General features: G+C 40.1%; 1 protein-coding gene across 1 annotated transcript in view; it reads right to left on the bottom strand.

Moving 5' to 3' along the window:
- The window catches only part of LOC114066141 (amphiphysin), a 93341-nt gene that overhangs the window by 48668 nt on the left and 27262 nt on the right, over positions 1–17411 (bottom strand). The window contains exon 2 of the mRNA XM_027900597.1: positions 8993–9073. Coding sequence (XP_027756398.1) covers positions 8993–9073 — 81 coding nt within the window. The remainder of the gene's footprint in view (positions 1–8992; positions 9074–17411) is intronic.

Below are 17411 nucleotides of genomic sequence, written 5' to 3'. Positions count from 1 at the left end.
ATACCAGAAATAAAAATTAGCATCAAAAGTCCTCAGCCCCATGAATTCTGTAAAATGTGCCTCTGGTCTACACACTTTCACAGGATGAAAATACAGCACTGTTGGCTTTGCACATCTTCCAAACTGTGATACAAAGGTTTTAAAAAGTACTATTTTGAAGACTGTCACATATTAAATGTTGCCTCTGGTACATTCTTTCTACTCTCTGGTCTATCAGATGAAAGCATCCAGTGGCTCTGTAACCACTGCTCCAAGTATTTTCACTAAAGCCATGAATTTTGTTAAATGAGATGCAGCTTCTTGAGGGAGAATGAAAAGTGGGTGTCATTTCGCCAGTGTTGTGTTCCTTTGAAATGGAATTTCCCAAGACAGCACTGATGCTTTGTTCTACGTGAGGAAGCAAAATGAGTCAGAGTTTCATAATATGTAAGAAACTCCAGAGAGAAATCTCAATAGCATACTTAATAGCAAACTTTTCACAATCAGATTGTTTGATAACAATATTCAAGTTCCAGCAGACTCTAGCACAAAAAAATCAGTGCTATTACCTCACGTGGTCAAATTCAATATAAAAATTACCAAAAATCTACTACACAATCCTGTTAAACTTCACTTATGAGCAAGGGAAGCATGCTAACAATCCAAACCAACATCCACCTTTAGGAAAGCTGACACAGCTCTTCACAGCAATGTCCCAAACAACAGTTTGTTGCTTTGAACACGATAGCATGTCACCTTTCTACTCTCTAGTCTCATTACACAGTCAGTATCATACAGTTGTTAAAGACACACGCACTCAGTGAGATAAGGAGGTTTGGTGTTTCGGGATCTTGTCATCTACAGCCACAGGTCTTACACACCCTTACAGCAGCATTAAGCCTTTTCAGTAGTAATGATTCTTGCGTGTGTTTAGTTTTGATTTTCTTTTTAAATAATAGCATTTGGATCAGCTCTGCTATGTCACAGAACATTCTGAGTGGGAAGGGACCCACAAGGATCATTGAGTCCAACTCTTAAGTGAATGGCCCATACAGGGATCAAACACAAACCCTTGGTGTTATTATTTAAGCTTATCTTAGCACTGGAATTAAGACAAAGAGAGCCATAGATGCATTAGAAAAATTGTTGCATCCACTCAGAAATTAAAGGCCACCTTGCCTCCACAAAAATTGGAATGGATGACCTATTTGCCAGGAATCATTTATTTACAGCTTTCCAGTCAGAACAGAAGAGTTTGATTTTGCTATCATGTCACATGCAGGATGTAAACACAATACATCTTTACAGGAAAGGTCAGCACAGCATGTGCTTGATACAAAAACCAAATATATCACTTCAATTTAGGGAGAGCCAAGAGCATAAAAAAATGTTGAACCTGGAGCAAAGGCTATTTAATTATCTGGCCCATAGAAAAATGATCATTATTAATGCAGCTCTAATACTGGAATTTTTGAATTACGAAGACCTCAGGGAAATAGCTAAAAGAAAGCATTTTCTGCCTCACCTGGAAGACATTCTTTACTGTAATGTGCTGTTATCTGTCACAATGTAAAGCAGTGCTGTCTCTGTTCATAAACACTTCAGGTAGTATTTACTGGTAGGTCTCTTAGAGAACGCTGAAGTATCAATGAAAAGGACTACTAAGAGAAGCTTAACAAAGTAAGAGGCTATTTGGACAAATCTTTCAGTAATTCAGTATGAAATCTATCTGCTTACCAGAGTACCCTATTTATTAGGTTCCTTATAGTTCCTAGAATTGCCTCCCAAATTTTGGAATCTTTTTCTTAAAGAAATGGATTTCTTCTTTTCTCTTGCTATAATCTGTGGGAGATCTGGGGTTGGAAATATTTCTCTAGTGCATCACTTGAAAAAAGTTGGGTCTGCAACCTTCTCTGGAAACAGAGGTTTTAGGCATGCCAGTGTCTTCCAGGACAGCACCAAGTTTGTGGTCCAGTCACCTAAAAAGGCTCAAAAGTAAGAATTTCATTGTTCTAGTTACTAAATAACATGATGAATTCAAGTAAACCGCATCAAACCAGTTTCTCAGATGATCTGGACAAATCCAAAAAGAGTTAACTCTAGAGGTAAGAAACAGGGAGCTCTGCCTTGTGTAGTAGCAACTCCCAGTAGGCAGGGGAGAACTCTCTGTGCTTGCAGGGACGCTAAACTAACTAACCCATTCACTGAACCATCAGTTTCTGTTTCGGATGAAGACTAAACAGAAAATACCTGGTACTCACCTGAAACGGAACTGCAACCTCACCTCACAGCTAAACCTCCCTCTCTGCTAAATTAGGATTCTGTATTCACACCTATTGCATCCTCCTACAAGCACAATCATGTCCTCAAGTTACGGTCCAAACTAATGGTTTTAATGAGAACTTGCGATCTGCGAAGGCAGCAAGTGCAGAGTCTACGGGTCCCACGGCTAAAAGTAATCTACGTGCACAATGTTGAGCTAAACTTTCTGATCGTGTACTTGGGCCTCTGTTTATGCCCATAGCTGCATACCCATACAACATCTGTAAATAACATATATAAGCTATGTATTAATAGATATGATATAAAACTCTCCAGAATTGTTGTGAACTGCATCATGTTCAATCCATACGTTCAATCCCAGAGCTGGGCTGTGCCAGCTATCTCCAGGGTCAGTCATCCCAAAGGGCTCCTGAAGAAACACATACCAGTCTCCTTTAAAAATAGTCAGAAATAACTTGAACATTCAACTTCACTGCCTGGGAGAAAACAACTAGCACAGTCACTGAAGCTCCAGAGGTATAATAGTTTATGTCCAAGGGGCAATCAAAACCAGCACAGTGTGGCAAAGACTTTGGATTTGGAGCAATCAATAGGCAGAATCAAAAAAGCAGAACATCAGATCACCCTCTCTCTTCTTTGAAGTGAGGAATTAGTTGGAATGGATCTGCTGTCCCTGCAGAGATAATTTTGTAGCATAAAACAGAGAGACTCACCTTTCTGCATATCCTGCCCGATTGGAAATTAATGAAGCTGAGGGGAGATCTAATGGTACACTGTGCTTATTCTTGTCTTGGGAAAAATGGTTCTTCATACATAAGATAATTATTAAACACACATTTCAGGATGGAATGGTAATGAGGAGAGAAATTCCTCCCATAGCCCCAGTATACTTTGCACACTGTATAGTTTATGTTTGGCTTAGTGATCAATCCAGTATCTGAAGTACACTTACGGATTGCCCCAAATGGCTCTGTGACATTCAGTCCCCCTGAATACAAACACTTTATGGCTTGCAGAAAAAAAGCTCCATCCCACTAGGCTAGACTGTGTTTTCCTCTGTCTGGTTTACTTCAGAATATCTACCAGGGACAACACTTGGCATCATCTTTGTTTAGTAAAGGAGTCTCCTACGGACAGAACTATATTAAACACATAATATGTTGCAGCTTAACAGGTACCAAGAATCCCCTGCAGTTTAGTATGAGATTCTACAGATAACCAAGAAAATCTGAGTATCAGCTAAGTAGTAATAGAGTCTCCCATTCAGAGTAATTTTAAAGTCCACACTTTTTGTGATTGCCTGGATTCTTTTATCCATCTCAAGACCATGCACACGACCAGTAAAATGAGGGGAGTCTTAAGAGAAGGAGGTAAGTTAGGTTTAAAGATGTTCAAACAGATACATGAGATACCTAATAATTCCCAGAGAAAATAAGATTTTGCAGAATACAGATTGAATTTCACATTATTATTTGTAATACATATTTATCCTCCCTTTCTTCATCATGTCTTTCATTCAGCTCTAGATTAGGACCCCTATTACCGTCTACATGAGTTTGTCACTGTCACGGAGCCAATGAGTATCCCTTCAGTGCAACCCGTGTAGTCAGGATAGCAATTAAGGAAGTCCAATAGTCAAAACTCAGCATAGCCATCTAGGGCCTTCTGTGACACACCTACAAATGACAAAAGCAACTGGTCCTTAGGGACCTGACAGCTTTGGTGAGCAACATTTGGAAGCCAGGGAGGACACACTATGGCCTAGCAGTTGGTGGGGTTGTACCAGGAGACACAAGTTACCCCAGTGCAGGCTATGCCTTCACTGATGGATGCCATCCTGTGGGGTCTGGGACAAGTGGGCAGAGACAGGGACTGGTAAGAGGCTCCACTGACAGCCCCCAATATAGCGAGGGTTTGAATCAGATCCAGGGTCTGTCTGAGAGATCCAAAAGGAGTAGGAGGAGATGCAGCTGAAACATGGGTCTCCTAAGCATAGGGATGAGCCTATGATGTAACTTCTGCCAAGGCCTGAGCTTATTTAGGGCTCCCGGGCCCATGTGCAGGATTAGGGAACCCAGACAAGACTGATTAGAGACAGGAAACTGATGGGTTTCTGTCTTGCACTCCAGACCCCACTGCCCAGTTCAGCACAAGCACTTGGAAACATTCAGCTCCTGGAAACAAAGACATCCACAATTCAGATAGTGCAATCTGAAAATGGATCTCTCTCCAGGCACAGGGTTCAGCAGCCAAAACACACATCTACTGCAGCTGGAGATCACAGACTCACAGAATACACTCAGTTGGAGGGGACCCACAAGAATCATCGACTCCAGCTCCTGGTCCTGCACAGGACCATCACCAAAGTCACACCATGTGCCCAAGAGTATTGTCCAAAGGCTTCCTGAACTCTGTCACAGGCTTGGTGCTGTGACCACTGCCCTGGGGGACCTGTTCCAGTGCCCCAACACCCTCTGAGTGAGAAACCTTTTTCTAATACCCAATAACCATCCCCCCTCCCCTGACACAACTTCCAGCCATTTCCTCGGATCCTGTCACTGGTCACCACCCAGAACAGATCAGTTCCTGTCCCTCTTCTTCCCCTCATGAGCAAGTTGTAACTGCAGTGAGGTCTCCCCTCAGCCTCCTCTTCTCCAGGCTGAACACACCAAGTGACCTCAGCTGCTCCTCAAACAGCTTCCCCTCAAGGCCCTTCACCATCTTCATTGCCCTGCTTTGGATGTCACAAGGTGCTCAAGAGAATCACAGAGCCAGCATGTATGAGACAGGACCGTGGTCAAAGCCATGTGTACCTGTCTGAGCAGCAGCTGGTGGCCAGGTGGGATATTATGAGGCACATCTGCTGTCTATGTGTAGGTGGTGAATCTCATCTTGGGTGTCTTAATTCATTAATAAGTTTAAAAAAATCAGTGTCACAGCTGATGCAAAAAGAGCACTTCAGTAAACGTTAACTGTGTCAGAGACCAACTTTTACACAAAGTCATGACACCGCTGTAAGGCAGCTGAGCACGGTTGTGTGAAATGAAGAAATGGCCAGGATCAATCTTTTCAGGACCTCTAAGAACTACACTCAAGGAGCAGTTCTTACTATGAGGTAGACAATAAACAAAGTAGTCCACAGAAGCAGGTTCTGCTCACTCAACAACAGCAAAAAAGGGCTCTTCATTTGCACCTAATTCTGTAAACTAGCAACAACTAGCACTTGACATTTTTCTTTTTTCTAACAACATGCTGTAGGCAGTTGCTTTTGTAGTAGTAACTACTGTATCTCTTGTGTGTACATACAATACATAAAGTTATTGGGTTTAAACACTAAAATATATTTTAACTGTAGTCTGTAAAGTAAAAGTCTCATAACTACATATAGAAAAATGAGGGGACAATATGCATATACATGAAATAGAACGTTGCTCTCTTGGGAAAATAAAGCCAGTACTGAGAGTCATTAAAATATCTATGGGTATAAAGGCAATTGCTGCTTTCTGTCAAATAAAGAACGTGTAAGATGCTTAAGCCTCAAGAAATTTCTTGCAATACACTAAAAAACTGTGTCATACTGTCATGTATGAGTTTATACGTTTTGTTTGTTCCACAAGCTTTGATTTAGAGTGGTGATTTTCAGTTTTCAACTTAAGTGAAGGTGAAAAACAGCTGTATTCACTGCTTAAAATCTCAATGTTTTTATTGTTGGCATCAGCTGCAGCAGCTTATTGCTTCTGATAGAGAAAGTCCTGGGGCTCTGCAGAGCAACTGTGCTCTGTTCTCTCTGGACGTGGGATGACTCAGTTTCTCCATGGTGATTCATCTGGGTAAATCAACTCTGAGTTGTCAAGTCCAGAAGGGGCTTGTATCCAACTGTATTCAGAAAGAGATGGGAATGGATCACTGGGGAATCTACATGAGCTCTTTATCCAGATAGCTCTGCTGCACGTACCCTTACACATAGCCTTCTGCTGAGTTTGGTACATACCCACCATCTGATCTGCTGTTCAGGCAAAGAATAGCATGTTAAGATTTAAGGTTTTCAATTATCTGTTTCCTGGATAATGAGCCCTTCCCTTTTTCTATCCTTTCCCTAGCTGAAGTGAGAGTCCTAATTTATTATCTTTGGAGAGTATTAATAAAAACATCATTCTATATTTAAGATCAGCTGACCTCCCAAGTGTTGCAGGCTCAATGTGGCAGGGGACAAGAGAAACAGACCATTTTCACATCTACCAGCTTACCGAGATGCCCAGAGCACACAGGGCACCAGCTGCAACAAAGAACTTGCAAAAAGACACAGAACTGAAGTGATAGGGTTTCTGAAAATGAACCGTGGGTAGGTGAGAGGGTCAGGGAACAGACGAATCGTTGCTAAGCGAGATTGCAAGAAAGTAAAGTCTGGACGTCCTCTCAAAATGCCTCTGCCATGGCCTTGTCTGTCAGTGACCACCATGGAGACAAATAATCCTGAAGGGAAGTGAAATAGATAGGAAGCCTCCACCAGGGGTGGTTCAGCCTGCAAGCCTCCTGATACAGGTTGGTGAACATCAGCTCAAGGATCACTCAGCCAGACAGCCTTTTTATTCTTCAGTATCTAGACTTGAACTTTTCTGTTTTCTAAAGGCTCTAGAGTATCAAAACTAACCTTGAAAGCAGAACTGAATGTAAACCAAGAAGACATGGCTGCCTGAGATCACGGAGGTTCTGCAAGGCATTCATTAGTAAAGTAATAATTCAGATGCACATTGTAATGCTTCATATTTTTGCATTGTTAATGAGTTGTAAATCAAAGCAAGGACTAAACTTAGAGAATTTAAGCTATTTATATGCTTCCTATTGGTGACTGTGTCAGATGAGTGCTTTTGCAGCATTTTCCCCCCTTGTATTTGAAGAATTGAGCACAACTGAACTCTGTGAAAGCACAGTAAGCATGTGCAACTAGATCAACAAATATAAAAACAATCTCTCTCATTTTGTGTGCCAATGGCACTAGCCTAATCTGCATGTGCCCCTCCTGAGAGTTTTAGTCGTTCCCTCTGCACTCCCCACACAATTGCCTCTCTGGTCCCAGGTCACATTTGTATCTAGATTTAGCATCGTGCAGTTCCTGCAGAGTCCTTGACTGTTTATTACTCTCTCTCTGTACGTCAAAGGGGAATAATAAAAATACAAGTAATACTAAGATCCTCCTTAGCCCTAGGCAAGACTTTCAGCTGAAAACCACCATTACAGAAAATTCTCTCTAAAGGACAAAAAAACGCCAATATTTGAGACGTAATTTTGCTTAAAGAAGATGTTTTCTCTTTCATCCCTTCTTTTCTAAATTTCTCTCAGAATTTTGAACTTAAAAAAAAAAAATCCCACAAACTCTGTTTCTTCATGGAGATGCTCCAATTGATCCTTCTACACCCAAAATCCCCTTAACAGATGTACCTTTCTAGAAATACAGCTACTAGCTGTGCAAACAGCTGGGGTACCAACAGCAAAGATAAGTAACAACATAGGGACAATCAAGAAGTCAAGAAGACTTGGAAAAGTGGAAGGGGAAATATAACATCTCTGCAGAGTTTCAAAGCTTCTTCAGACCTATTAATGCCCACCATCTTCCTGACCTCAAAAAAAATTGAGGGAGGGAATACTCCTCTCAGAAAAATAGATTCTTCTACTTCCCAGCATTTTCCTCTTTGCTGAAGAGGAAAGATCTAGACAACAGTTTAATGGCACCTAAAACTTCCTTCTCTTCTACACTGAGAGACGAAAATAAAGACTAAGTGACCATAAGATGCAAAAGAGTTAATAAACATCCTGGCAGTCAGGATGCAGGGTTTGTGTTTATGTGAAAAGGAGAAAAGTGCATGTGGTGGACAGGACTGATTCAGAGGAGAAATGGCAAAAACTGACACCAGCCAATTTTTACATTGTGTAAAATATGTGGGATTAGTTCTCACCCTCCAGTGCTTTTCTGTAGGAGCTCTAAATGACAGCTCACAATGACAACAGATACAACAGTTCATACTTACATTAAAAGACTGTTTTCTTGGTGGTATTACCACAGCTCGGGGTAGGCATTAATTTGTACTAGAAAGGCACTATATAATTTATCACCTTAGAGCCAAAAAGGCTGCCCAACAAAGCAAAAAGTCACTGGGGTTAGAATTTAGGACTGCATTGGAAGTAGGTTACGGAGTCTTTGGGGCACCTTTGTTTTCCTGTCTTGAGCAATTGAGCACTGCTGCTCCCTAGCAGTGCTTTATCAGCACTGCCACCACAGACTCCAGCACCCACAGGGAACGTTACAACACATATGCATACTGAAACTATTAAACTATTCACCTCTCATGAAACCAGTAGTATTATGTAGCACTGATGAAAGTAATCCATAAAACAAAACCAAGGAAATACTTCTCCTCTTTGTAAGAAGGCAAACGCTAGGCTGCATTTAGTTGGGGTTGGGCTCTGTTCTCAATCACATTGGTGAAAATCTGCTGTCACTCTGCTAATCTCAAGTGGTTCAAGAATGATGCTGCTGCACGTGATTACAGTGCATCCTTTTATTATCAGATTGTTTTTAGCCCTCTGCACGCACAAAGCCAACTATTATTTCTGTTTGAAAACAGAAGAATGAAATCTTCTACCCACCCAAAAAAAAAAAAAATCCTACTGTAACACCTTCAAAATCAGCAACTCTTATGACATAATTAAAGAAACTGAAATCATAACTGACCTCTTGCCGTTTGAAATTTTGAACGTATTCTTCAAACTGTTCATCTTTAGTTTCATCTGCTTTTCCAAGCTTTTGAAGTACCTGTATTGAAAGGAGAAAGGAATATTTTAATATTTATGTCACAGAACAAAAATACTGCTACTTTCAACACTTCTGTTCTGGCAGTTAGGCTTAAATAGTATTTTGTTTTTGGGGGTGTTCAGGCACTACAGTTTCTAAAGTTCACACAAGAAACTCTTGTGTCAAAATAAAAAAAAAAAGATAAAAGCAGGAGTATAGGGGGTGTGTGGAAATATACTTCAAAGTATAGAGTCCTTGGTGGGATGTGATTTTCTTTTTTAGTGAAGCAACTTCTCTTTTAGCAAAGAATTCCATGGTTTCAAAGCAAGGAAGAATGAGAGAATTTTGCTGGCACTGCAAGTTTTTCTCCAATTCAGACAAAGAAAGAAAAAAAATTAATTAGGTTTTTCTTCTGTTTATGGTTCACTACATTATGGTTCACTAACATTACTCTTATCTGCATGATTTTCAACATAAAGTCATAGAAAATGAAGAGTTGTAAGGTGGCACGAGAAACTATTATAGCTGATGCTTATTTAAAACTTTGTGTTCAATGTTTTCTCATCTCGTTAATTCTGAAGTGGATTGTCATCCACTAGATAATAAATTTACAATAAGAGTCAATCAGCAATCTCAAAAGTAATTTGACACAGCTACACTTTACACTGTATTTAACTACAATAAATGGACTCTACTATTAAATCCCATCACTATCCATTCATTTTAATACTGAAGATTTACACATACCCACAAAGAGGGGTTGCTTGTTAAGCAACCCCCGAATCTTTATAGAATACAAGTATGTGGAACTGAACCATCTCACAGAGTGATGTTCAGATTGCTCTCCTATCACAAATTGACCAGACTTTCAATTTTCACAGGAAAAACCAAACCCAAACAAATGCAAACAAAACGAAACCCACCAACCCGACGCAATCGAAACAGTAGCAATTAACAGATCCCATGAATAAACATATAAGCATCAGACCATCTGCTCTTCTCAAAACGAAGAATGTGCAGCTCCAGTACTGCTATATTCTCCTTCTGACCACCTTCCTCTCCCAAGCCCAGCCAGCCCCACACCACAAAATCAGGCTGCACAACGGTGCAGTGAGCACTGCTACAGTGGAAACCCGGGGTCAGGGTGGTCATGAAGGTGACACACCACCACCCTGCAAGACCCTAGGACTGAAGCTACGAGCTCACCCAGGGAGTTCTACTTTAAAAATATATAAGGTTCCAAAAATTCGCCCACCAAATCTTTAGAAGAGCCCTTGGCTCTTTTAACATGTTAAGACAGAGCGCAAAAGAGAAAAGCTCCACATTTTCTCACAGGGTATTTTTACCGGTAAACTTCAGACAATAAGAGGTCTTGGCAAAAGTTTGAAGGGTAACATGCAACCAAAACAAACCATTCCACAAAGTACTGATTTAGCACATGCTAACCCATACAACCTAGCAAAATCCAAACCCATTCGGTCCCAAGTTGCCCAAAATACTAAGAAAGCAGTAAAGACAGACAAGGAGTAAGAAGAAAGAAGAAAAGGGCTACCACCAGTAGTCCTGTGCAAGTCCAGATTCCACGAAACATCAAGGAAGTTTTGACATATTTACAGCAGAGAGATAGACAGAATGGTATCAGAGAAGAAAAAAAGGCTAAGACCAGCCTTTTGCTGCCAATAGTGCATTTTCTGGCATATATGGGCATTTTGGGTTGCTTTTAAGACTGCTGGCTAGTCCCAGAAACCTCATGCACTGTCATCACCAACCTCCTCATAAAATATTAATAAGTATCACAGATAGTTTTATAGAGGAATCAATTTAATATTTTGAATCATCACATTGCTCCTTGTCACCAGTGAGACCAACAGTCTGGCCCCAACTCTGACCTGCATCAGGTGGATTTCTGAAAATCCAACACCTCCTCTTCAAAGAGGTGGCTGCCAGGTAAGCCTCCTGATCATGGCAATGCATTCAAACTATGTTCACTGCAAGAAGTAGCAGGCATATTAACTGCAGTCTGAGCAATTCATAACATAGATAACAAACTGCAGCAAGAAAAGTCATCATGATAGACTCTTTTTTTTCCGAAATATCAACGACGCACATTCATGTCTCCAAATATGCACTCAGGCCCAACAGTGCAAGGCTCAGAAGGGAATAACCTCTTACAGCACCTACCTCCTATGGTTTGGTTTTTTTTTTATCCTATCTACAACTTAAAATTTCTCTACAGGTATTTAGCTGAACTAAGATGCAGTGTTACAATTTAGCCTCTGCAAACACCAACCCAGAGCTCCATTAAATAATCATTAATAACACAGTTTCTCAGTTTTCTTAAAGCAGATCAGAACTACAGATATGCCATATGGTTTGAAATAATGTGCCTAACCTCCCCCTTAAGCCTCAGTTCAACCACCCTTACAGATAAACAGCAGCTTTACCAGCAGGAATAGCTCAGTTTATTGTGGCCCATGAGGGAAGAAGAATGGTAGACAGATTGTATTTCACAAAAGCCTTGGCTCTACGACATGCCAAAGAAAGGAGATCTGTACTGATAAGCGGTAAATGTTTTATTTTAGGCTCACGTGGTAGGTGACCCATATTACGGATTTGTATTCAAATACTGGGAAAAAAAAAAAGAGCAGAGGATCCAAAGATGGTGCTAAACATTCAGTGGCCTGTAGGGCTTGAATGAGGTCAGAATTTAGTGAAGGCAGGCAGCTAGTATTTTTTTTTCTTAGCATGCCCATACAGGGAAACAACGTTTTAAGTTAGGTTTGAGAACATCTATCAATGTGTATGAACAGCCTATACCATTTACAATAAAAGAAATTTTAAAAATTGAAGAAACAGACATGAAATGAATCTCAAGTTTTTTGTAGTCTTCTGAAAATTGTTTAAAAAGCTGATCACTCTCGGGGAAAAAAAAAATCCAGGATAAAAGTTACCTCATTTAATACAATTACACTAAATTAGCGACCAGTAAGTTTTCTCTTAAAATAACATAAAAATATATAAAAAAAAAGGTATCTAAAATGGGTATCAGTGTTGATCCAGGTATATATTATATATATTGCTAAGAAAATATTTAAGTCAAATTAAGCACTGAGAATGAAGTATAAGCTAAATTTGATACGATGATAAACCTGGATGCTGCCAAGTAAATACACGCAGAGAGGAATCGTGAGACAATGTGGTACTGACATAACATATGGCAGATTCTACACTAACATGTAACATTTGAGTAAGAACAGCAAGCATGTCTGATATAATTTATAAAAGTCATCAAGAGTACACTTCTAGACACAAAATGCAAGAATATTTCCATTTGGGGATGCTGCATCTTCAACAAACTTTCAGAAGATATAAGACCTAACAGTTCTCCTTTAGTTTTTGAAGTGCTTTTATGTACCAAATAATACATTCAGTTCTATAAGGAACTGAATTCAAATGATCAACTTCAAAGTGATTGTTGATAAGTGAATCTTAATTAAGTGTCCATATCGTACTGAAGAAAGGAAACCAATACAATAAATAAATTACAGATTAGCTTGACAAAGCTTGGTTGCATTGAAAACTCTTGTCTTGAGGCAAGAAAGACAGTCTTATAATAGCTGCTGAAACTACCATCCTGAGAGACCTACCCATCCTCCCCTAAAAAAGTTTCCAAGACTATGGCAATTCAAAGAAGAAAAAAATATAAATAAATAAATAAACAAACTAACAAAAGCCCAAACCCAAAACCCATGCAAAAAGTCCTCCAAGCCCCCACAAAAAAACCCCAAACCAGCATCAACCAAAAAACCCTGGAAGTTATTCTCTGATGTAGCCTGTGGCCACCCAGGAGCTGCCTCAAGAGCAGCTCAGCTTCCTGCAGAGCAGCAGCATCAGGCATCCCAACATACATCATCCCCAGCCACACATCAGTATTCTTAAAGAACAACCAGCACATTCCAAACCACTCAGGGCAGGAAGACATGACTGCTCAGGCAGGGCTGCTGAGGAGAAGGCTTCATCAGAAATCCCGAGGACTGGTAAAATACTGAAAAAATTAAGCTAATCTAACTTAAGCTAATGACTAATATGTGCAGTTTTCCAGGGACGTCCATGTTCAAAACCAATTTTTTTTTCATGCAATGGGATGTTATATAAAGCATCCAATACCACAAAACCATAAAAAAAGTGTCAAAATAGAAAAGTCAAGCACGATCCATGACACCCAGCTGGTATTTGAGAAGTGTAGGAGCAAAGTTTAAGAAACCCTGTTTATTCCAGAAATAAAAGCTAGCTAGGAGGACAACATATTGAAGTGTGCAGCCTGGTGCAGAATTAATTTCAAAACTTATCTAGTGACTCTCACCCATGCATGACAGCAGGGTGTTAAGCACAAGAAATAGAATACTCAAGACTCACTGAAGCCACACAAGATTCCCACCTCCTCACTGTTAGCACACGGGTGGCTGAAGTGAAACCAGAGAGAGAATCATTACAAGGATGCTACGTGGCTGTTCCACTGCAAAGAGGGGCAGGAAGATGCAAGATCTAACTACTCAAGATCTACTTGGGTGGCATTTAATAACAAAACAATTTTGTCACGATGCCACCTCCATTTCGCTTCAGCACTGAAATCTCAAAATATGGTCTGCAAGAAAAGATGGCCAATGAGATATTTTCAGTATTGTTACATGGTATGATTGAAAATCAGATGGAATTGCATAATTAGAAAAATAATAATATAGGATTTTTTTTAAAAACTGGTAATTTTTTCTCTAGTGCTGAACACACCCAGTAGGTATAAATTAGCATTTTATAATGGAGTTAAGATGCCTGTGTCCGAGATAGCACCGTGTATTGCTCAGTTTCAATTCTGCTATGAGTATTTCAATCCCAGCATAGCTGTGGTGCAACAGGTTCAACTGCTTCTCTTGTCCAAGTGGTTGACTAAATTTCATCTTTTCCATGCTATATGGCCATATGCTTTCCAAGAACTCAGCCTTAGCTATTCCACCCTTGTGTTCCTGCAGAAACATCAGCTGAAGGTGACAAATGTTTGCCTGAGCCTCTATTCTGGATAAAAAATCCCTTTGTCATTGACAGACTTGGAAAACCTGAAAACCTGATTAATACAGAACACTGAGCATTTTACTAAGGGATTTTTACTACAGAAAATGCAGAAAGACACTGACTAAAGCTCATGACTGATAAGCAATTGCTTTGTGTGGTGCTGGTTTCTGTTACTGATCTTACAAAATGACTAAACTTAGCTGAGGTTTCTAGATCAGCTTTAGGTCATCTGTAGTTACCACTCCTTTTTTCTGTCCACACTTGCACTACTAATGCCATATAGATCAACTGATCATTCATCAAATTATAGCTAATCTTCACTGTCACATAATGTATTTTATATTTTATTATTGTACTGGTAATTGTGCCCCAGCCTCCTCCAATGTTTTCTCTTACACTGGGCACAATAATGCTAATTTGCTCATCATTTACGGTTGAATTTCATCGCTCCAGTTTGACACAGTGGATCACATCCTAGAGAAAAGGCCACGACAGTAAACTGCAGTTGGCAGTGTACCATTTAGTGGAGGACTGCAACCCCACAATTGCTATCCTAAAAAATGACATGGGCAATTTCTGTTGTACAGTGCCACAAAGCCAAAGGAAAGTCATATCCTGAACAGCACGACTGGATGAAATACAGCCCTAGCATTAGAAGAGGGCAGCTGCTAGGTACCAGCACTTCCCAGTACAGAAGGGCATAGAGATGACTCTACAGGCCAGATCAATTGTCCATGTAATATATTAACCTCTCTCCAACCCCCCTCCAAAGAAGATTCCCCGGGAAGATACATGGCAAGTGTGCAGTGATGCTCCTACAGAACCCTCTCCCAACCACTAACAAACTGCATTTCAATGAATTCCTGATGTTGCCTCTTTACATTTTATAGATCTGATGGATTTTTCTTTTTGCTGGATCGTCCTGGTTAAGCTCTGATAAGGTATTTGCTGTTTCAAGAAGCACGAAGATGCACTTCTCTTATAAATGCTTTTCTTTTGTTAAGTTTTCGTAAGCTTTCGCTTGCTGATGCTTTGAGTATTGTAAAATACCGTGACACATGGGAACAGTTTGCTTAACAAGAGTATTGAATAACATCCGGGCAAACACAAAACACTATGATACGCTATATTTTCTTAATCAAAATTGAAAGAGGGAGATGTGGTCTTTGTAATGCAGCCTAAACGACAGATCTGAACACTATGCCACGAGAGATTATTATAGTAACTTTTCCACAAATTACAGAATCTAATTGTACATCACTGCCCAGATAATGTAAAAATGCTCCAAAGTGGGCCGCAAAATAAACAAGATTATGCCTGCTTTCAGAATGAAGCCACAGACCTCTACATTAGTCCTTGATCATTTGGTTAAAATCAGAAAGTACTTTACAGAGTACACCGCCCTGCACACTGCAGTGTACCACAATGAGTAGGCAGACCTTTGCTCACCCTTTTCTTTGCAACATCCAGCAAATTTGGTCCACTGGAAGTATGCACCCTTGCAAAATTTAACCCAGTAGTAGGTGGCTACTGTTCTTCATTAAGTGTGATCCTAAGAAGTCCAAAGGAAAACTCAGCTGGGCGGTAAAAATTTAAGAAGACTGAAGGATGAGCTTTCAAATTTGCAAAGGCCTCTTTTCACTTGTGAAAAGGGAAGGAACACTAACAGTTATGACAACGTACTGCTAGGGACTTCTCCTGCTTGTGTCTTAGGACCTTCACAGGGCTGAATGCTATGGGGCTCTCCCACATGATAAGGTGGCTCATCAGACACTCTCTGCATATGTTCAGAAAGGTGCTTATCCTCAGCGGATGTGAAAACCTGAAAGAGCCTCAAAGAACTGCCATGTATTTCAAAAAATAAACAAACTGTTCCCTAGACTGTATAACAGAGGACCAGCCTATCTAACAAAGGACAGAATCAAAATAGAGATGCTGGAATGGTACTTTTCACAGAATGCAGCTTAAATAGGGAAACAAAATGGAAAGAAAGAACAAACAACACAGACCAAGGTGTAGAGAGAAAAAAAGAGTGAGAAATCAAAGAAAGAATTAAGAGGGAGGCAACCCATTATGAGAGAATAGGGAGCAAGCTAAAACCAAAGAATCAACTTCGAAAAAACAAGGGTTTGATTCATTTGTCTTCCCATAGGCATCTCAGATGGCACAGGTTGTCTCAAACACACCTGTGCAGGTGGAAAACATGACACAGGACCTGTGAAAGTATCTTCTGGAATAGCCACCTTGAGGCAAGTCGGGAATACAACTCAAGCAGCCTAGAACTCAGGCTCCTGAACTGAACTATGCTATCAGCATAGCAACATCTATGATCCTCAAACTTCTGAATGTTCTTTTTCCTCACAAAATTGCATAATGGTTTGCTCTTTGCTCACTTTACCATTGGGCAAAAAAACGGTACCAGAGAGGTAAGTAACTTCTACACCAAGTTCAGAGGATGTTAATTGTAAACCAAAATCTGATTATTATAGACCAGTATCTTAACCTCTGGGCCGTCCTCCTGTCAATAGGAGTTTTGCAGTACAAAAATTTGCTGTGTTCAGAATATTTGCACTAGAGCTAGACAGAAGAGGAAGAGTGAGATTAAAAAGGCTTCTTAAAGAACTGAAAGACAATCTTTTTGCCCTTCTCTGGCTATTGTTGCTCTCATACTTCTTGAAGAGATTGATTAGCTCTTTTGGTTGAACAAGATCTAAATTTAACTGCCTGAACAATTAGCAATAATATCTTTGTCTGAATTTCTGTGTCCTTTACTGCATCCCAAAAGAAGTCAAAACACCACTCTGCTGAATTAAACAAAACAATCCTGCCAGTTGTAATTTCTGCCTACTGATACCTTGGGGTTTACTGATCTAGCTGAAAAGTACCTGGATGGCTTTCTAGTAGTGACCCTTCTGGAAACTAGCTGTGCACTCAGGCCCACTTAGATTGTCCTCATTACACTTTATTTCCCTCTCTCTTAGCAGTTCCTTCACTTTCTTACTCCCCTTAGGTTTGTCCTCTATACATATTGATAAGCAGACACTTTCCTTAATACTGCTCCCTCCAGAAAACATCAACAATCAAAGAAATATTTTATTTACTGCCTTGATAGCATTTCATTTTGATAGCATGTCACTTCATGTGACAACTTCATTCACCTCATCTTCAACTTTGGGCCCCATTTGGACTGCAAGCTTTTCAAAGCAAGAGACTATTTGACTCTCTGCCCCTCACAGCACTGAAGACAAGGGAACAATCATCTTGAGTTGTGTGAAGATCCTACCAAAAAGCC

This window comes from Empidonax traillii, unplaced genomic scaffold (assembly GCF_003031625.1).
Source record: "Empidonax traillii isolate 1590-97213 ecotype Southwest subspecies unplaced genomic scaffold, ASM303162v1 scaffold741:size898883, whole genome shotgun sequence".
Taxonomy (NCBI): domain Eukaryota; kingdom Metazoa; phylum Chordata; class Aves; order Passeriformes; family Tyrannidae; genus Empidonax; species Empidonax traillii.
This window is presented reverse-complemented; position numbering and strand designations above follow the sequence as displayed.